This window comes from Pleurodeles waltl, chromosome 5 (genome assembly GCF_031143425.1).
Source record: "Pleurodeles waltl isolate 20211129_DDA chromosome 5, aPleWal1.hap1.20221129, whole genome shotgun sequence".
NCBI lineage: Eukaryota > Metazoa > Chordata > Amphibia > Caudata > Salamandridae > Pleurodeles > Pleurodeles waltl.
Genome location: NC_090444.1, coordinates 248,715,700 through 248,737,500, shown reverse-complemented (window position 1 = coordinate 248,737,500; position 21,801 = coordinate 248,715,700). Strand labels below are relative to the sequence as shown.

Below are 21,801 nucleotides of genomic sequence, written 5' to 3'. Positions count from 1 at the left end.
GGCTATTGCCTCATGTGTCCCCCAGGGGAGGCAGAAATAATTTATTTCCCCTTTATTTCAAAGTGGGGGGATGGCTATGCGCCCATGGTGGGTAGCCCCCATCCCTCTTTTTTAAATGAACAATAATTCCTGGTGTCTAGTAGGCTTCTCACCCCCTTCTCGGGGGGGAATAACCCCCATCTCTCCTCCAAGGAGGCGGCGGTGCAAAAAGACTGATGATTATGTATTTGGGGGGGGGGGGGGGAGGGAGGCAGAGCCGCGCACTGCCATTCACATTCTGGAAAGCCCCAAAACAGCCCTAAACTTTACTAAAAAAAAAAAAAAAAAATCCACAGGGCCTAGTGACTTTTTTTTTAATGGGGGGGGGGGGGGGGGGGTGGAGGAAGGGGGAAATCAGGGGCAGAAAGAATTAAAAAAAAAAAAACCTGGGGGAGCTAAAGTTCATGCGGAAAGGGCCCCTCCCCTCCTCCCTGGGGTCTGTTGGTTGATTCCTGCTTGGGAATCGCCCTCCTGTGGCGATCCCCAAGCAGAAGTCTACTGGGGAAAGGTATTGTTGGAAAAGCAAGATTCTCCCCTTTCCAGTGGTACCTCTCCCGTTGAAATCTCTGCTCAGGGGCTGAGACATGCCCCTGAGCACCAATGGAAATGAAACTAAATGAGCCGATCAGCTCATTTTACTTTTACTTTCCCAGTAATGATGTTGGCGCGCATGGCGTGCCGATCATCATTAAAGGGTAGGGAAATAAGCTCTTCCCTAGCAACCAAGGCTGAAAATATTAAAAGGAGATCCCTCTGGTGCCCACAGTGTGCACAGAAGGCTTCAAGCCGTCCTGCCCACACAAGGGGTTAATTGAGGGAAAAAACCCAACTCCCCATTTTTTGTAATTGTATGACTCTATACCCTTACCCACTCCTAAACACTAAAACACTCTTACCACCCGATTCTTTTAGTTAACCTTGAACCCTAAAATCATCCTTATCAATCTATACCCACAGACACACACTTGCCTTATATATACTTGCCAGTTGGTTGTAAAGGCAATGCATGGTAAAGTAATTTCCATGGTATAGGCAATGTGTGATGTCAGCCTAGTAAAGGTGGTATCTCTCGTTGTGTACTTGGAAAAAAGGTTCTTCTAGGGTATGAGCCTTAAGTTCACTGACATGCCTGAGAGAAGTGATGGCCACCTGGAAAGATACCTTCCAGGAAAGAAACCGTAAAGGACAAAAATGGAGCACCTCAAAAGGAGGGCCTCTAAGCCTAGTTTGAAAAATATGGAGGTTCCACACATGGGCAGGTGGCACCTGTGGCAAAATAATCCTTTTGAGCCCCTCTATGAAAGCTTTGATAACAGGAACCCAAAAAAGTTAGGTGTATTCTCGGTTTAGAAGGTAAGCGGCATCAGTGTGTCAAGTGAAGCCGGATAGAAGTACAAGCAAAGACTGCCTTCTGCAAGTACAGTAGATAACAGACAATGTCTTGGACTACTGCTTTGAGAGGGTCAATTTCTCTATGGAGGTAGTAGTGCACAAATCTTTTTTACTTGGCTGCATTGCAAGCTTTGGTTAAGGGCCTGCATGCCTCTTTAAGGATGATCATATCCACGATTGAAGGCAGTCTGGGGTACCCAAACTTTACATCTTCAGGAGCCAGATCTCACAACTGGGCTGTTTGGGGTTGGAATGCCTGAGTGTGCCCTGATTCTGTGAGAGAAGATCTAGCTGGTTAGTCATCTTTTTGTGGGACACTAGAGATAGTTCAAGGAGAGTAGTGAACCAGGGCTGCCTGGTCCAGGTGGGGCTCCTTAAAATACAGTGAGGGATGTTTGTTGAATCCTCCACATCATGAATGAAAAAAGTGTAAGAAGCATGGGCAAATACCCATGACTAGTTCCTCTATAGTGCATTGTCCATGGACTGTTGTTGTGGGAACCAGGAGGCAAAGTCTGAGTATTTTGCCTTTTTGCTACTAGTGAAGAAGTCTGTGTGGGGAAACCTACAAAGCCGGAAGTAAGGAAATAGGATTTGTGGGTCGAGTTTCCATTTGTGAACTACATCCTGCTGAGGTGGTCTGCAAAATCATTGTCTGCTCCCAGTATGTTCTTTATCAGTAGATGAAGTCTATCATGGATCACCTGCCATGAAATGACATGGGCTAGAGCACTGTAGAGAATGAGTGTCGCTCTGAAACTGTAGGGTAGAACATGGCAGTTGGGCTGCCTGTGCGAATGGGTACTACCTTGTGTTGGATGCTAGGGCGGAAAACCTTGAGGGCTAGGTGGGTGGCTAGCAAGTCCGGGTTGTTGATGTGAAGACCCCGTTGATGGGTTGTTAGCATCCTTGAATGGTCAACGCCTGTAAGTGCATGTTCATATGATGTGTGATTCATTGTGATGTTCATGTGCGGTACTGAGTCTAAAAAGGGCCGGCTTTAAAACAGGTAGTTAGCATTCTACCACTGCAGAGAGCAATAGGTGTGGACTCAATCAACACTAGATCGTCCCAATGACCCTCTACTTGTGACCATTGCGCTGCTAGGCAACCCTGCACTAAACACATGTGCAAGCTGACATGTGGGACTGTAGCAATGCAAGAAGAAATCAAGCAAAGGAAGCACATGACCTTTCTGTTACCTATGAGCGGGCTGAAAAAGAGGGAGCAGAATTTGGAAAGCTTGCAGGACTGGGATATGCTTTCCCTGCACTAGGGCTGAGTATGGCCCCTAGGAAGGACTGGACCACAAGACGCTGTAGATGACATTTTGTGGTATTGATGGTAAAGCCTAGGTCAGTGGTTCCCAGCTTTTTCACTTCTGTAGACTCCCACTTAATCATTACTGGAACCCGGGGACCCCCCCACTGAATCATTATTGGAAAGTGGGGAGCCCTGCACTAAGTAACATTTTCAATTGTACGTTTATCCACTTAATTTATATACACGTTATTAATCTGTATATATTATTTAATTTTCTAAGCAGGTGTGGACCCCCTGAGGAGGCTTCACGAACCCCCAGGGATCCATGGACCACAGGTTAGGAACCACTGGCCTAGGTTGATTAAGAGATGTATGGTGATTAGTTTGTGCTAGGCACTGCTGTTTCGTTGCACTTGTTATCAGTCAGTCATCTAAGTAATGGAAGATATGGATGCCATTCTGTCTGAGGTGAGCGCTACCACGCCAAGACAATTTGTGACCGCTCTGGGGACTATGGTTATCCCAAAGAGCAGCACTTAGAACTGATAATGCTGACCACTTACCACAAACTGGAGGAACCAGCGATGTGCGGGGTGGATAGGGATGTGAACATAGGCATCCTTCAGGTCGAGCGCCATCTTGAAGTCGCTGTGCTGTAGCAGTAAAATTACATCCTAGAGTGTCACCATGTGAAAGTGTTCTGACAGGATGTATTTTTTGAGGGGTCTGGGATATAACTTTACCCTCTGCCACAAGCTTTTGCCCCCCCCTTTTTTTTTTTTTACTGGTCCAGGATGTATTAAAGATAGGCCTCCATTTTACCTCAGTGTGCTCTAACATACCGGGAAAGTAAACCGACGGAATTGGTGATGCGCCAATACATAGCAGACTGAGCATTGATGCATTTTCCTGTCCCATCTTTCTTTGTACTCTCTGTGCCAGAGAGGGCACCACCCATGTCCTGGGAGTTGGCAAGCTTTTATGCAGTGTGTACCACCAGGAAGTCAAGTGGGAGTTGACCATTGATGCAAGGGGGGGGGGGGGCAGAAAAGGGATGGCTTGTATTTTTGTTCTCAACCCTGGGAGTGATCACTCAGGCCTCTACTGGCTCTTTAAAGATGCTGGGAGCATGCTTAGGCATCTCATTTCACACTGCTAAATATTGCATTGACCTTTGAGTGGATTAGAGGGTCTCCATCAGGAAGTCTTCATCCTCCTGCTGCTTATGCATTTCTACCTCGCAGAAGATGGTGGTCTTCTGTAAGACCTCATGGTATTAGGTAGTGTCGTCCAGTGGGGGTGGCTTAGCCGGGCAGAGGTCAGGGTCGGTACTCTGAGGAAGGGGTGTGATGGAAGGATTTAGTTCATAGTAGACCCCTGGACATGATGGTGTGGGTTCCAAGGAATATTATATGGGCCTTATGGTGACCTAGGCATGTCTTCTTCACAGCCAGAAGAAGGGGATCGCCAAGGAGAGTCATCTGATAAATCTACTGGTGGTGGTGGTGAGGGGGGGTAAGGAGGAGGTGGAAAGGAAGGCAAATATGGAAGATAAAGGTGAAGAGGAGGGAGACGAGGCACGAAGAGGAGGTGGAGAGGTGTCTCAATCTTGGCACCTAGGCTTCTTGGATGCCATCTCCCGGGTTGGATTATGGCTTCCATAAAAGTCAATTCCTCAAAAAAAGAAAAGGGTCCTTTGCCTTGAGAGGAGGCAGAGCTAGGATCCGTCCAATCTGATGAAGTATGAGGATGTACCGTTGCCTGACCTCTTGTAGGTGTTGCATGGACTGGTGCTGTTCCTCAGAAGCAGTGGAAGAAGCTGCCCTGAATGCCGTTTGTTTTGGCGCAGATGATGGATGTTGACTCAATGGCAAGAAGGCGGTTTTTGGCTACAAATGTCTCTACTTCGAGGATGGCTTTGAGGATGGTTTCGACACCCAAGCCAAAGGGGTGGTCGAAGTCAAAGGGCATGACTGTATTGTGGACTTTGGCTCTTAGAGCTAGAAGGGCACCGGGGGTCCAACAATGAAGTTCGGTGGAGATCATGGCCTTGTGTGCAGGCGGACCCAGAGCCTCATGACTGGCTTGTGAGCTTCAGGCTTAACCCTCTTGTGAGCAATGCTCAGCTTCTGGGTGGTGTCGAGGGGCGGGTTACTTACTGTAGACGATTTTGATGCAGGACACTGGGCAGACATGGCTCATCCACTTCGGCATCAGAGCAGGAACTATTTTCCAGTGCGATGATATTGGCCTCGGTGCCAGAAGTCCCTAGCCACCCTCAACATCTTGGCCCGTCAAGAGGTCCGGAGTAACATCCACCAGCTGTTGTGCCATTGAGGCCGAGAAGATGCATAAAGCACAACTGTATTGGAGGGTCTTTCTATTCCTGAAGGCGAGACACACTGAACAGGAAGCCTCCTGATGGACCTGTGACAGATACAGGTTACACACCTGATGGTCTGTCCTCTGGTATTTGGCTGACACTTCGGGCAGTAATGGAATGGAGTCCTTTTCATTATAGACAGGATATTGTCTGGCACTGAGAAGTTGATGGAGAACCAGAGGGGTGAAGCCCAGTGTGGGGTGTCTGAAGTTTTTGGGGGCAAAGTTGAATAAAGGGTGCATGACGCTTCAAACCGAACAGTACACACAACGACTTTAAGCATCAATGAGTCTGGAGGATCCGAACAGGTCCAGCGACAATACCACACAGCACTGCCGAAGAGCTCAGTTGGACATGTCTGAACCCGATGGCAGTGAAAAAACAATCTTACAACAAAGCTGATGCCCATGTGCACTACCAGCAATAGGCGAGTCCATATATCTTGTGACTTGAAACCCTTCTTTAAAGGGAAACAACTTCAGGGGTGTGGAATTTATTAAAATATCTACTTGTCCACGGGACAGGCTGCTTCTCAAATCTACTTGTCCTGTAAAAAGATCTACTTGTCCCTTTGGTGCCATGTAGTGTGGCGCCAAATTATGGCAGCAATCTCATTATGTAAGAGCTCTGATAATAGCCTCTCTGATTATGCCAGGGCTACTACCATAGTAGGGCTTGAATACTTGCAGTTTCAATCCCTACTGTAGCAATTTCCTTATTTTTCCACCTTTCTGCAGATCTGCATACTGGGGCTGGAGGAAGCAGTAAGCAATAATTCCAGGGCTGGAATGCCTTTGAGTCTGCAAACCTACTAACCTGCATGTTTTAAAGATTTTCACCAGCTTCTCTCTAATATTTTCCCATAATAAGAAAGGTTGGACATTTACTCCTGACAATGGCAGAATTAGAACTTCTTCCAGGGTTGGGAAGAAAGTGGCTGGAGGGAAAATGAACTTGCAAATGCTCAATAGATTTTCACATGAGAAAATCTACACATGCGTATTTACCCGTGCTAAAATACAGTTCACAAATATTTTATAAGGGTACGACATATACCATGGGTGCACTTTTGTGACTTTCTTTAAGAATTTGAGGCCACATGTAGGTAGGTTCAGATTTGCGACCCGCAAATTGCGAGTCGCAAATCCGAATGTAGGATGGTGTCCCTGACACCACCTGTGATTCGCAAGGGCTTCGCAAATGCACACCTCATGAATAATCATGAGGTGGGTCGCAATTTGCGACCCCCTTGCGAATGGTGGCCTCACAGGGATGGTGGCCTGCTGGAGACAGCAGACCACCATGTCTGTGACTGCTTTTCAATAAAGCCTTTTTTTTTTGTAATGCAGCCCGTTTTCCTTAAAGGAAAACGAGATGCATTACAAAAACGAAAACACAATGGGGAAGGGGTCCCAGGGGGACCCCTTCCCTTTTGTGAAAGTGTTAGCACCCATTTGAAATGGGTGCAAACTGCGATTGGTTTGCGCCCGCGTTCGCAAAACAATCCTACATTGCACTGCGAGTCGCAATTAGGAAGGGAACACCCCTTCCTAATTGCGAGTCGCAAACCCGTTTTGCGATTCGGTAACCAGGTTACTGAATCGCAAAACTGGGTTTGTGCATCGCAATGTGCTTTTTGCACATCGCAAACAGCGAAAGTCGCTGTTTGCGACATGCAAAAAGCTACCTACATGTGGGTCTTGGTCCCTAATTAGGTCTGGTGTTAACAAAGACATTTTGTTTTTATTAAACTTCTATTTCTCTCTCTTTCGGCTGACTTTACTGTGAGTGATCGCATTCTTCTCTTTTCTCTTCCACAAGGAGCATATTGGCACACAAAGTAGTTTTGTTCAGTGTCAGGAACAACAGTGGCAATCAGTGACGTAACGAAACTGGAGGGTGCCCCTTTGCAAAGAACATGGAGGAGCCCCCTCTCCAGACTCACTCAGGGCAGGTGCTGTGCTGAAGGGGCCCCCTGGAGGGTGGCTGCGGGGCCTTTGTTATGCCACTGGTGGCAACGTGTGCTTTTAGAGTTCAAAAACGTTTTTTTTTTTTTTTGTTGCCAGTGTTTGTTACAATGTTGAGGGCCTGGTAGCTCCCACAACAATAAAGTGTTACAAAAGCCATGTCAAAACAAGACACGCATTGATGAAACTAAAAGACTTATAAAAATATGTCAGATCAGTTGGCTTTGTCAGTGTTTGTTTATTTTCATGCTTCCCATAATCGTGTTGAAAATGGTTACACTGATTTTCCATTCGAAATATGTTTGGGAAATACTAGCATGCATCAAAACATTTTACTAATTGACACTTCATTTGCATCTAATCAGAGAGCATTCTGGGAGCATTATACTTAGCCTCATAGCCTAAACTTTTCAAACATGTGTATACACGTTTTTTTTTTTGTACTGGAACCAACATCAGTAGTGAAGTGTGACCTTAAAACATTTATTTACAGCACTCACCCTAATAATTAAGGTTTTCAAATAATGAACCATAAATACAAGTTCGAACAGCATTATCTTTTGGAAACACATTACCTCAACTGCAGAGAGTTCCACTCTCTGTAAACAGGCAGCCAAAGGGTTTGTGTTGCAGAGGGTTGGGCCTACTTGTCCCAAGGACAAAGTGAACATAAAAACTTGTTGCCCTTGACCCCAAACAAGATGTCCCCGGGCGTCGGGCGATAGGAATTCCACATCCCTGAACTTGCAAACATCCAAGCCCAAACCTAGATGGCAGGAGTATGCCCAGCATGCGTATCTACAGCTACACATGCCATGAATAAATAAATATCACTCACTAGCAATAAATATCCTCATACACCTCAACAGCAGATGGAAGTCTGCAGCATACCTTTTACCATCCAGATTTTATGGGTAAGAGGATGTGCATGCATTATTTGTGATGTATTTGATGATATCCATCTTGATGTCATCATGATTGCCCCCCCCCCCCCCCCAAAAAAAGATGTTACTGATGATGTAGTTTCTGAGCCCATGAGCACATATATCACTGTAAAAACCCTATAAGTTAGCCCATAGGACTGTTAACTTGATGCAGTGTTGACATCATACAATCCCAAACCCTTAAAATATCCACGGAAAGGCAGAAAGCCAACCTTAACTTCCACCCCCAAATGCACTGCTCATGTGCTGGGGTGTGGGAGGGGAGTGGGAGGACAAACAGACTTCATAAATGACACTTCATAACCAATTCTGCTTAAGTATAATGCAACCCAAGCTCTACTTAACAAATGGTAAACCCATCAGACTACAGAAGAAGGTTTACTGAGGCCCGAGCCTGGTGCTGCTCTGCACAACAGCTTCCAGGTAAAGCAAATGTAACCAAGACTCCTTTGTATTTGCTCTACGATATTGTCAAACAAAATATATTTTGTATTGAAAAATTATTTTGGTGGGTGTAAAGAGGTACAGGAAGCATTTAGGCACGTAAATTCACGCTAAAAAGACCTGTATAAAAGGATGTCTTCTTAGGAAGTGTACGAAAAGACCCATCCCTATTCATATATGAGAGGAAAAAGGTTACCATTAAAAAATGTGAAGTTAATAGGTGATACTGAAAGGACGTTCAGATATGTACTGTGAAAAAGCAAAACTGCAAAACAAAATAACATTTTGTTCAGAGCGTTCTGTCGTAATACTCTAGTATTCCTGTTAGTCTAAATATACGCTAGTGTTATGTTGTGTTATACCATATGTAATATTTTTGACGTTGTTGACTTGCCATTATCTTGATAGAAACTCAGAAACTGCTTTGTTAACGCTCCTCCAAACTTTTACATTTGTGGATGAAACTAAATAAACCAATTCCATTGTTGTCTGTGAGTTGAAGAACACAATGGACGTATGAGGAATCACCAGCATGCCAAATTTAGAATTCATGGAGTGTGTCAAATGAGCCCCATTTACTGCAGCCATGATTATATCCTCCAAGAGGATCATGCCACTAAATTCCTCAAGCTCCTTGCCAGATGATGTTCACATTATGACCCCTAATACCAACAAACATTTTCAGTTTCTGGCATTGGTTCTTAACCAGTTTAGACAGTAATGTCCAGTAGGTCACAACAAAGTTCTTGGAATCCATCCTCAAGATAGGTGAAGATAAGTTAATGGATTACATAGAACTTTACAAAATCTAATTAATTATCCAGCAAGTTTGCTTAGTTAAAAAAAAATGATACTGGTTAGTGTAAAAACTGAACTGAAACATTAGAATGTACAGTGTGTGCGCTACACTTTTATGCAAAGCACACAAGAGTTTGGAATTAGACAATAACAGCCTTTTGTTTGGATGAATAATGTTTATTATGAGGAGTTCAGTCAAAGCTCTTCCTTGGACTCCTCATTTCATACAAGTGACAGGACGGTACAGCAAGTTTGTCAGCCGTTTTACAGCGACAGTTTTATCCGCCATTCCATAATACCTTGAAAACCATGATCAGCAAGTACTGGCTCTGAACTTTAGTTTTAAACATTACGACAGAATTCAAGGCTGCCTGAAGGTAGAAGAAACTAGCACAGTTGAGCCTTCATTATGATTGCAGGATTTTCAATTGACCAATGTGTATGTTCTTTAGAAAGTAAGTACATTAAAATTTGAAAATAGTTTATCTGTATGAAAGGTAAAGTGCACGCTTCACAAATTAGGGAGCAGTTAAAATAAGTTTTAAAGAGAAAATACGTCTTTAATAAAATAAATGAAAACAAAAAGTACTGGTAGAAGTTATTAAGTGGATGTAGTGCATTACAAATAAACATATATCACACAAAACTAAGACTTTTATTATTAAAAAGAAGAGGAAAAAAGTTTCAATTCAGCCATGCACTGTTTGCTTGAAATATGAAATACAGAAAACCATGTAACGTCTCAGATTAAATAAACAGTACTTTTAATAATAAATAACTTTTGTGTTTGTTATGTCAGAAGAACACGTATCACAGTAAAGCTTAGTTGTTCATCATTAAGCTCCAAATTTAGAGTTGACAGATTATAACTGTGGGGGAAAAACTGACTGCTGGGATGTAAAAGTCCCTTGCATGGTGAAGAACGTGAAACACAGCAGTGAGCGCCCCAACTGTACTGATGTCTGGATCCCTAATGCTATCAAAGGTAAACACAGATCATGTGTGTGCACCATAACATAGGTCTGTTTCACAGACTGTGATCTTGTTGGACCAGGAAGGGTAACCAAAGAACTGCCCTCATAGTGCTGAAAGGCTACTGTGTAAGCGTATGATCTCTTGTGTACTTTAGTATACTTCTGTGGGCTTAAAGCCATTTCATGTATTTGTTTGTGTCATTTAAAAATCCTTGATTGCTAGTGGTCAGTCATGCCTCTTTGTCCCTCCCTTTTCTCTTTGGGAGCACGGACTAACTTCTGTATAACTATGCTTTGTTCTGTTTATCTGTTCTTCGGGGAACTTTTTTTCTTGGGTTCCTGCTCATGTTTGGCGAAGCTTCCCTCTTCATTTGCAGAGCATTCTTGCTCCCAGCTTAGCTTTGCTGCAATGCTGTTTCTGTAAACAGGGCTGTAAATGAAGCTGTTATCTTGGTCACATTTGCTAAGCATTCAAAGACCGAAGTCATACACCAAACGCCCTCATCGCTGCTTATTTTTATAGGCATTTTTTGTTCCTTCTTTACATTTTGCCACTTAGAAGCACTCTTAGTCATGAATATATCTGTGCTTTGAATGCACAGTGTAAAACATTTTTTCAGAACAGGTGCTGTGCTTCATTTTTCAGCACAGCGTCCGAAAGTCATTGGGGATGTGTTGAATTCAAGATTGCAGGAAGTAGTACCTTATGTGGCAAAAGAGGTCGCAAGAGACACCTAGTGGCAGCCTGTGGAACTACATCCTTTCCCTTTTAATGCACATTAGAACAGTAAATGCTGCAGGTTTTTTCAGCCAGCATATTATAAGTGTAAAATCGTTAACGTAACCATGTTGTTCCTCCTTGTATTTCACATGCTTTACTTAATCTTGTTCACAAAAGGTCCATGTGTTGACCGTGGTTAGTGCCTCACTTTGCTACTAGTCTGTGAGCGATTCCCCTTACACGTAATTATCTTCACACTATTGAAAGTACTTGGGCCTTGATAGGATCCCCGCCATTGCACTTTATTGTGTACACCCTTAGGACCTGAAGCTGATTCACCACCAATCCCATCTCCCACTTTACTGGTTCATCACAATGCGAATAGCACGGTCTTTAGGGGATTCCTGCCCCCATTACACGTCGCTAGTTTAACAACATGAAAGTACTGAGGCCTGGAAGAATTCTCACCTTCATCCTGCTCTTCACTGTGATAACTATATGGGGGTCCTGTGGTCTGCGAGAAAGCCCTCCTCCCATGCCTAACTGTTTGCACAATTCAGAATATTAGGAAGCGGCTAGACCCCTCAGCTGCCCCCACCCCTATGTTTAATGGAGTAATCATAAGTGCTACTAGGACCAAGAAAGATTCACCCTGCCGCTCCCTCACACATTCTCACACTTCGGTGAATACGTTCCTCATCGCCACAACCACCAGCTCACAGTCACTTTAACAGTCTTCTTTGAGATGTAGTGCTTTGAAGACAACAGTTTTGCAAGGACTTCTACTATTGCACCCACTCACTTGACCTCGCCTACCTGACCCAATTATGCAGCCAATTTAGTTTTTCAAATTGTGTGAGAATATTATTTGAGTAGACGTGATTATTTGTATGTGCATATGAGTTTCTGGTGAGGCACGGCTTCGAAGATACCAATCTTAACTTTCACTTTGCTACTGTTGGCACTCACGTGTACAAACAGTGTGTTACAATTGTACTAGGTAATATTTTACACATAACTGAAATACTCCATCACCCAATCATGAGCAAAATAGGAGATTCCTTTAAGTAGAGTCAAGTGACAGGCATAAGTCTTCTCAGTTTATGGGAGCGTAATAGTTAATGTGTGTTCCAGTAACAAGAGGTCTTTGACCAAGTTCCTGTTGAAGTCAGTGCGAGGGTGTCTATTCAGTGACATAGGCATCGCAAATATTTTATGCATGTGTTGATGCCTGTTCTTTCTCATAAATTGTATAGTATTCCACTGGATTAAAAACTTTGTGTTGTAAAAAAATGTGGGATTTGCTGATTGTGTATCTTGATAAAAATGTGTGTTCTCATTACATTACTTGTTTTTGAGCTGCTTGCTACCACAATCTTGTCGTTTTGTAGGGTTAGGTGACTATTACCTAATTAAATGATACTGAATTTATCGAACTCAAAAGGATGAAAAGATGAAGTGTGTCTGCTCATTAAAACTTGCAATCTACTCAGGTTACATTTTGAATTCAGCAAACAGATAACTCATTTGACTATGTAACAGCTTTCAAATATAAACTGAGTCTTGCTTATAGTGTAACTGTACTGAAGTCTAAGACTGCATGTAACCATACTGTAAAACGTAGTGTGATTGCTTGTAAATTCTTTGGGTGTTTTTGTCTGTATCTGGGTTACATGATAATAAATAATGGCAATATTTTCATTTTTTGCTGCAGATAGAGGAAGAAGGTAAATGGAGTGCTTTATTTGTATGCAGGGCCACTGGAATGATGTGGCAGGGTTGACCAATTTACATGGCAATAAAAGTCCAGTTATGCATTTACAACGTCAAAAGCTCTAACTTAAGCAAATGCGAGGCCTCCAGGTTCACTCATTTCAAGTTCAGCTACTGTATGCAGCTACTGTGTGCTCAACTCACCCTTAACCTACATTGTTTTGGTGTTTAGTGCTGCACATTGCATGTGTGATCTACAAGTGCTCAATCTGTTCTACTGAGAGTCAAGTAATGAAGGGAAACTTGGGCGAGTTGCTAAGGATCCATAGTATGTCGGGCCACAGTACATCAGGAGTGAAAGTTCTCAACCTGCACTGATGGGACCAATAACATCTGCTTACCCCATGTCCCTCTGAATGGGGTTCTAACACTAACATTAAGTCTCAAGAAAAGACTGAAAAATAGCTTACCAAAACTTTGACACCCAATTTGAACAACTTCTCAGTTCATATTAGGCAGTCGGTTCTTACAGAGAAAGCAACATTAAAACGAAATATGAATTGTTCAATGAAAACAACATTCTTTCAGAGAAAAGAAACAGTTTTCAGTCCTCCTACATATGCCTGGGCTAGAAATCTGAAATTGAGAAACATCAACCTCAGAGAACAGGATTTCAAAATGGTTACTTAACCTCTCTCTTAATGCCCCTTTACTTTTTACTTGCCCCACGTCTATGTATACACATGCATACACAGACATGGGGCAAGATCCGATGCAATATAAATTGCAGCATAGAGGCTCCTCAAGAGATGGTCTTCCCTTGTATAAAGTCTCTATTGAGCTGGCCTAATCAACGTATGGCGGATCCTAATGTAGGTATTTTGCAGTGGTTCTTGAGAGTGCATCAACAGCTACACAATATGGCTTTTCAATTTGCTCGCTCCAGCCAAATATGAATGGCAAAAGGTTGATAGGTAACCAAAAAGAAGTGTTTCACTGGTGGCGTATGTGCCAACTGTTGTGTGACCACAAAGGCAATGTTTTGCTCAATTAATTTCTGGTTTTTAGAGCACCAACGAGTACATAAATTGGATTGGCCCTACAAAGGAAAGGTCACGTTTTACTAAGTTGTGCTGCAAAATGAAGATTATACTCACACCTGACCTGCTTGCAGTTTTGGTAAGATGCAGTGATGCCAGAGATGCCCTTTTCACTCTTTTGCCCATCATACATGGAGTTTCAAAATTAGTGCCTGTTCACACTGTTTAGATCAGCCGAGATGAAAGCATGCAAAGCAGCCCTAGAGTTCTGTGAATCAGCGTCATCTAGAGCCCTGGTGTAAGCAGTTACCATGTTTAAGGCAGTATGTAATTTTATTTAGAAACTAATAAGAATACAAACAAGTTACCTAGCTTCTGCAACGCTCTACCTAACTGCACATTCTTCACCTTGTCAATACTCTCCCAGGAGTCAGACTGGATCTGGAAACTCAAAAGCAGTACTCCTGCATGCCGGTAGGTTGCATTACATGGCTGTTCACCAACATTGTTCCGCTCCAAAAGTGAAAAACCAGGCTGCATATAAGCCCAATCCAGGCATTCTGATATTATTTGCTTTTGATTGATTGCCCGCAAGCTCAGACGCAGAGCCCACTGGCAAATTGGCTTGATCAGGTTGGGACCTTTTTATGTGGGAAAAGAGTCCATTAAACAAAAAAAGGACGAGGAAGGGTCTGTGAGTAATCTGTGGTGTGACAGGGTATCCACAAGAAAGAGCTTTACAAAGGGTAAGTAACTTGTTCTTCTGATGGACACTTCTAACTGCAGGTACCACCGGCTGCAAACAGATACCAAAGCATTATCTCAATAGGTGGAAGGTCCACTGAATAGCTCAGGCCAAAGTTCCTGAAAGGTCGACTGGCCAAAACGTCTCTCCTGTTGGACTTGGCTGTCCAGGAAGTAGTGCTTGATAAACGTGTACACTGATGCCCAAGTAACTGCCTGACAGCACTCACTCAGCCAGTACCACAAACTCCTGCAAGATACCAGAAGGGACACCTTAGTCAACTGCATCCAAGCCAGCTCCAACCACAGCAAAGAACTCTTCAACATTGTCAGAGTTATTTAACCCCCTCAGCAACACAGAACAACACCTCCCCCTCCCAGGACTTGTGCGACTCCCTAGCAGACAATGTCTATGACAAAATATCCACCACCTACAGAAACTTCACACCCCTACCTGCCACTGCCAACTCCCTCAGACTTCTAGACCCCACCGACACCCCCACCACCTAAAGAATCACCAGCTGGAACCAGCTCACCACTCAAAACACCATTGACATCATGTGATCGGTCTACTCAGGATCCCCCAAGGACTCTTGTCCACAACACTTTTTCAACTCCACCAACCCCACCCATCAGCAGGAAACTCCATGACATCCTCAACACATGCATCATCTCAGCCACCTACTCTGAATGGAAACACGCCAGAATCAAACCCCTCCTCAAGAAATCTTCTGCTGACCCAAACGAGCTCAAAAATTACGGACTGAGCTCCCTGCTCCCCTTCCCAGCCAAAGTATTAAGGAAAGCCATCAACCAATAACTCACAGCATACCTAGAGAACAACGATATTCTGGACACAACCCAAACCAGATTCCACTCAAACCACAGCACCAAAACCGCCCTGATCGTCATCACGGACGACAACAGAAACCTCCTGGACCAAGGAGACTCACCTGACCTGATTCTTCTCAACCTCTCAGCAGCATTTGACACTGTCTCCCACCACACCCTACTCAACATACTCCACCAGATCAGCATCCTAGATGACATCCTTAAATGGATCGCCCCCTCATCTCTGGCAGAACTTGCAGTCCTTTGCCTTCCTTTCACCTCAATGTCCAAGAACATCATCTGCACCGTCCCCAAAGGATCATCCCTTACCCCCTTCCTCTCCAACACCTATATGACTTGGACAGTATCATCAAACTACAGACTGAACATCTTCTCATACGCAGATGACAACCAGCTCATCCTCTCTCTATCCAAAGACCCCACCAACATGAAAGCCAACTTTCACCTTTCCATGAACAGCATCGCCCACTGGATGACGGACAACTGCATCAGACTCAACACAGACAAAACAGAGGCTCTGATGTTTGGGGATATCCTCTCAACATGGGATGACTCCTGGTGGCCCACCAACCTGGAATATCCCATGTCCCCCACCCCACCATGGACCAAGCCTGAAACTTATCATGAACAGCAAACTCAACTTGATTAACCAGATCACGGCAGTGTCCTCTGCCTGACTCCTCATCCTCTGTAAGATTTTCAAGTGGCTCCCACTCCCCATCAGACAAAAGGTCTCACAAGCTCTTGTCACCAGCTGCCTGGACTATGACAATGCTCTGTACGCTGGTCTCACAGCACACCACACAAAGAAACTTCATGTGGAACTCATATGGAGCTAGACTCACCCTGAACCTGCCATAACAGACCCACATCACCCCCACTTGAGGAATCTCACTTGGCTCCCCCTACACAAACTATGGCAATTTAAGCTGCTTATGCACGCCTATAAAGGCCTTCACAACCAAGGGCCAGCTTACCTCAACAACTGCGTGAGCTTCCACAGTCCCTCAAGAACCCTACGCTCAGCATCACTCACACCCCCCTGCATTCGCCACAGCAACAGTGGCGGTCGTTGCTTCTCCTACATCATTGCAAAATCCTGGACCAGCTTCCCCATCTACCTCAGGACAGCTCCCGCTCCAGAAATTCAGAAAGGAACTTAAAACTGGGCTTTTCAACTGAAGCCCTGAGCAGCTGACCCCAGTGCCTGGATACCTTCATGGGTGATAAGTGCGCTCTAGAAATCCTGATTGATTGATTGATTGATTGATTGACAGATATCCAGGACAGGCACTCCATCCACAAGGGTAATAGTAGGAGCCTTGGTGCAAGTAAATGAGCTCTTAATCATTCAGGTGGCTGCTTCCTAGCTAGAACAATCCAATTTTTTATGCAGAGGACAAACCACCTATACTGCACTGCCTTGCCCTTCCTCGCTCCCAAGAAACCCACAAAGAGTTTTTCACCACTCCAACCTACTTTTTGCAGTAACACATGGTTGTACTACTGTCTGTGACAACCTGTACTAACCAGAGTCCTCAAACCTCTGCCTCTCCCAGCCATAATCCCCAGCCCAGTACTGTACTGTACGGAGAAATCTGTGAAAAACATCTGTTCCACGTGGCAGCAAGAAGATGGGCCTGCCCTTGGCCCAATCATGGTCCAACAGGCATTACTGAAGATCATTTACAGACTCCTCTAAAACCTGGACAGAATCAGTTTGGTTCCGGGGTGCTGTGCCTACTGGAACTTTAATTATTACTTCAGGGCCCTCTATGTACCATTTGGCATGGTCAACTAGCAGGATGCAGGAGGCCAATAGTCCCAGCAGCCTCAACCTCATTCTCACTAATATCCAGAACAGAGGCTGAAACATGGGATCATAGCACGAAATTCCTGAACTCTCCACTCAGGGAGGAAGCATGAAACTGCACCATATTCAGAGGTATAACGTTGGTGTAGAGCTGCACATCGTCACCTATCAGTGTGCAGAATACTACTTTTGAGCTTCAGGATGCAGTTTGACACCTAGGGGAATATTCACAAGGTGAGGAATCTTCAGTTAGAAGCATCAATCAGAAAGAAGGAGTGACACGATGAATCTATGAGCTACAAGGTTGAGACTATAGGTTGATGTGATATGCAAGTCTGTTATTTAATACTGACAGTTGTTTTTAATTGTAATTGTATAGCTGAGTGCTTTTGTGATATTTTTTTATGTAACCAAAATAAAATACTTTGGTTGACCGATAAATGGTTTGACTGCAGTTAATGTCGCTAGCCTAGTTGAAGCGGATTACTGAATTCAGAAAATATGGTGGTACATTTGAAACCAATGGCATCGCAAAACAATTGGTATTCTTACAGTCTGTCTCAGCCGAAAAGCTGTATATAACTGAACTTGATAGCAATGGAAACAAGTTGAAAGAAAAGCTAGCCATATTGGAGGCATGCAAACGTTTGCATTAATGCGTTGATAAAAGTAAGCTGTTGAACACCATATTTGGAGGAAAAATATATCAAAAAGGAACTGTCAGGGAGAATAAACTGCTTATTAAAGAAAAGAAAAAAAACAAATTAAGGGAAACCAAGCATATCCAGCCTGCCGCAAGCTGTGAATGACCCCTAAAGCCTTTTACACGTTGCTGGACTGCTGGTGCTGGGAAAGAAAACACGAGACCAAATGTATTTCATTCAATATTTGCTTTGATTCACAGACCAATGAGGGTATAACACTGTCTAATGTTACTTATGTGGATATATAACATCAGATTTTCATGGGCAGGCACAAGGAAATTAGTAGTATACTCATGTTGACTCATATCCATCATTTTGTGGAATCTGCTCAAAAACTGGGGATAAGATGATGCAAGTTCATGGTTTGGTATTCACATTCATAGAAACCTCAGTGTTTTTGTTGTGTTTTAGAACACATGGTTTTGAAATTGCTCGGATCACTGCCATTGAGATTAAAGGCAATATAAGTATTTTAGTTTTTGTTACTAAACAATAATAACAAAGAACAAGAATCCAACTTTGAACTTCATTTTTCCCTTCTCTCAGATCCCCACACCCTCCCTAATGTCCACACCCTGCCTAATGTCGTGTTTCTGTCATGATCTGATCAAAGTGTCACACCTGGGGTCAGTGGTTGTGACCCAAAAACTCTTTATTTCTTCTTCCAACCATACACATGCGAAGTATGTCGGTTCTAGACAAATCCACGCGTAGTCTGCCCATGCCTGGTAAATCTTTGATAATTTCCTTTAACACCCCAGGCTATATAAAGTCCATGAAATGACCAGTCCCTTTTTCCATTCTTTAACAGCTGGACGGTCAGTGTTTTCCATATGTGTGCCACATCTCTTTTGGCTACCATTATTCCGAGGTGTAGCAGGGTAGTTCTGTACCTGTCAGTATCTAGTTCATCAGTGGTAGGTGGAAGCAAAGGTTTAGGGTCATGTGGGATTCTTCACTCCAGAACAGCGTTGAAACAGGACAGGACTCCCTACCAGTATAATTTCAGTTTACCTCTGCCCCAGATTGTGGGGAGAAGGACCCCTTCCTCCACATAGCCATGGAGGCAGGCGGGGAAGGTGACCACGCCCGTCCTCTACAGCTTGCGCCTTGTTATATTTACTTCAGGTTTTTGTTGAAGGCTCTTTGTATTTTCGTAAGAACAATTTAAGCATTTCTAAGACCTCAAGACCTAGTTAAGCTGCAGAAGCTACAGCTATTTCACTTTCCCTGCAGCAGCATTGACATGAATTGATGGCTGTATAAAGAGTCCAGGGCTGAGGATGGTCCTGGAATCCCTGAACTGACAATTCCTCGGCATCCACCTTTGGTACTATTCATTTACTAGGAGAAAAGGAGTGGTCATTGTTATAGTAAAATATACTGATTGCTGACTGTCCCATCCAGTCTCGGCTCGCTGGTGTTACAGGGGGCGGGGCAGGTGATGGGGGGGAATATTAATAAAATAAAATAAAAAATTACCTCTGCTCCGTGCTGCCGTCTCCTCAGCAGGCAGGCACAGGATCCCAGTCTGGCCTGCGACCAATCCAGCTGCTGTTCAGAGCAGCGTTAGGATTGTCTGGGAGCCCCCTGCCAGGGCACTCCCAGGCAGACGGGGAGCCTGTGCCTGCTCTCTCCAGCCCGGCAACACAGTGCCAAGCTGGAGAGAGCACAGTGCACATGTGTGTTTGGCCGGCCTGAGACCGCCGGCAAAACACACATGGGCACTGAGGGGTGTGCTCTGTTCACTTCCCTCCGTGGCTGTCATCCCCAATGCCTGCCCCTTTTACTACAAAACAATAATAAACATAGTTTATTACAGTTTTGTATTAAAAGATTTGCAGCTGCTTTGGGGGGGTGGGAGGGAGAGAGAGAGGAAGGGTGACGCTCCTCTGCCATATCCGAGGAGCCTCCACTGTTCCCATCCAGCTAAACTGGAAGGCAGTTTGAAACCTTAAGAGTACATCTCCAAAGAAAACAAGGCAGTTGAGCTAATTCAAGAAGATTAACTCCTGGAAATCTGCGATTATAAGAAGGTGACTCAGCTGAAATCAGAGAAATTATTTATCTCTCCAACAAACGCCGTGCTATTTTTGGCACACTGAGAACCTCAGAAGTTACCATCACTAACTTTATCACCTTTCTTCCAAACCCTTGTGTTGAATTGGGATGAATTAATTGTATGAGACTGTTGAATGATTTAGGCATAACATTCAGACAGAACACACGACAATGGTACTCTCAGTGTCCTACACACGCACAAAAAAATCTCGACGTGATTTTCAACGAATAACAGACACATCTGCTCAAAAAAAATGTAAAGCCATTGGTGATGAATATTATGCGGGGCACATTGAGAACGCATACTGCGGAGTTAGGGAGATGCTTGTACTGCGCACGTCACGCACATGATATTTAGCATATCATGTCGACTCTCTGAAGCAATACTAAGGGAGAATGGTTAATTATCGTTTCAAGCAGCTTCCCGTATTAATGCCCTGATGCACGGCTACAGAAAGGAGACAGCAATTAAACAAACAAGCAAGCAGGCTGGATAAAGATGGCTGCTCTGAGGAAGAGTTCACCTCCACTCTGCTCGCCACTAAGCTGCAGCACGCTGGCAGTTTTGTTGGTTGAATCGGCTCAATAGGAGTAGATCAGGGGTAGAACGGACGACATGGCCATCACATCTCGTGGTGACTACTTTTCAATTCAACCTTAAATAAACCATCGAGGAGCTGCCGTGTAAGTTTCCGAAATAAGTCTAAAACTCAATAAACCATATATTTTTAAACAAGTAATGTCACACTTACAGGATGCTGCTACCTGCTTAGATTTAAAGAGATCTTACTACCAAGGTATGTAAGGAATTGATTGGACTGCTAGATAGCCTGATTTCTTTCTACATTCTCTCATCACTGATGTTTGTCTTCAACCATGTTGAACCTTGAGCTCTCCTTTGCTTCACCTCCTTGTTTATTCCATGACTATTTTATTTCTCTTTCAACTTTCAGTCACTTTTCTCAACAATTTAAAACGAGCTAACATTGCACATCGTACCACTCTCCCATTTTTACATACATTTATGAATGATTGTTGCATGTCTGTAGTTTTTCTACCACTGTCCATTTTGTCTGACAAGGCTCTCGCCCATTGAAACTCTGAATCCCATTTCACAATGCTACCCATACGGACCTGTGTTGCCTGCACTACAGCCACACACTCCAATGAACAAAGTCATACACGTTCTTAAACCAGAGCAACATTGTTCGCATGGCATACAAAATTAATCTGACCACGTTCTTACCTCCGCGGGCTGGGTTGGAGAGTGTTTCTCTTCTTCTGTCGCCGTTGGCATTTTGAGGCCACCGTATTTCTTCCAATAAATCCAACAAGCTGCACATAGTCTACACTGCATGTTAGGTGGGCCCCAGGAATACCACTGTTGAGACTGGTTTGCTAAAGATAAGAAAAGTAGCTAAAATGTTACAGCACACATTAAATCAAATTTATACAATGCTCTGGTTACTTCTTTCCCAGGATGCTTCACCCAGTGATATGCAGGTACTAGCTGTCCTCACTAGCTTGCTAGCACTGGGAAATCAACAGCAAAATTGTCTTGACACACTGGGGGAAAATGGACATACGAAGAAAACAGCTGTGCTCAGTCAGATAGGACGTAAAGTTAAAAAGTCTGGAAGCATTATACTGATAAGGCGAATGGAATGCCCTTACGAATAAATGCAAGAACTGTACATAGCAAGCTAGGTAAATGCATCCACAAAAAAGCATCACTCAACCTCACCTAGTAGTTTCCAACCTTTAATAACATTAAAAAGATTTTTTGCAATGGACCCCAACCTTTAGCATCCCTTCATTCAGGTCGCCTCTTTCTCATAAACCCTCCAAAGATGTTCTATGATATTATTCTTCTGCAAAATACAGTCATTACCTCCAAGCAGTTTTATCTCATTTATCAAAAACACTGAAACCTTAATTGCCTGCATAAT

At 43.8% G+C, this 21,801-nt stretch overlaps 1 protein-coding gene across 2 annotated transcripts in view; it reads right to left on the bottom strand.

Annotated features, from left to right (window-relative positions):
- The window catches only part of MTA3 (metastasis associated 1 family member 3), a 964,160-nt gene that overhangs the window by 442,250 nt on the left and 500,109 nt on the right, over positions 1-21,801 (bottom strand). For both annotated transcript variants that reach the window (XM_069233985.1, XM_069233984.1), the window contains exon 13: positions 21,099-21,250. In XM_069233985.1, coding sequence (XP_069090086.1) covers positions 21,099-21,250 — 152 coding nt within the window. The remainder of the gene's footprint in view (positions 1-21,098; positions 21,251-21,801) is intronic.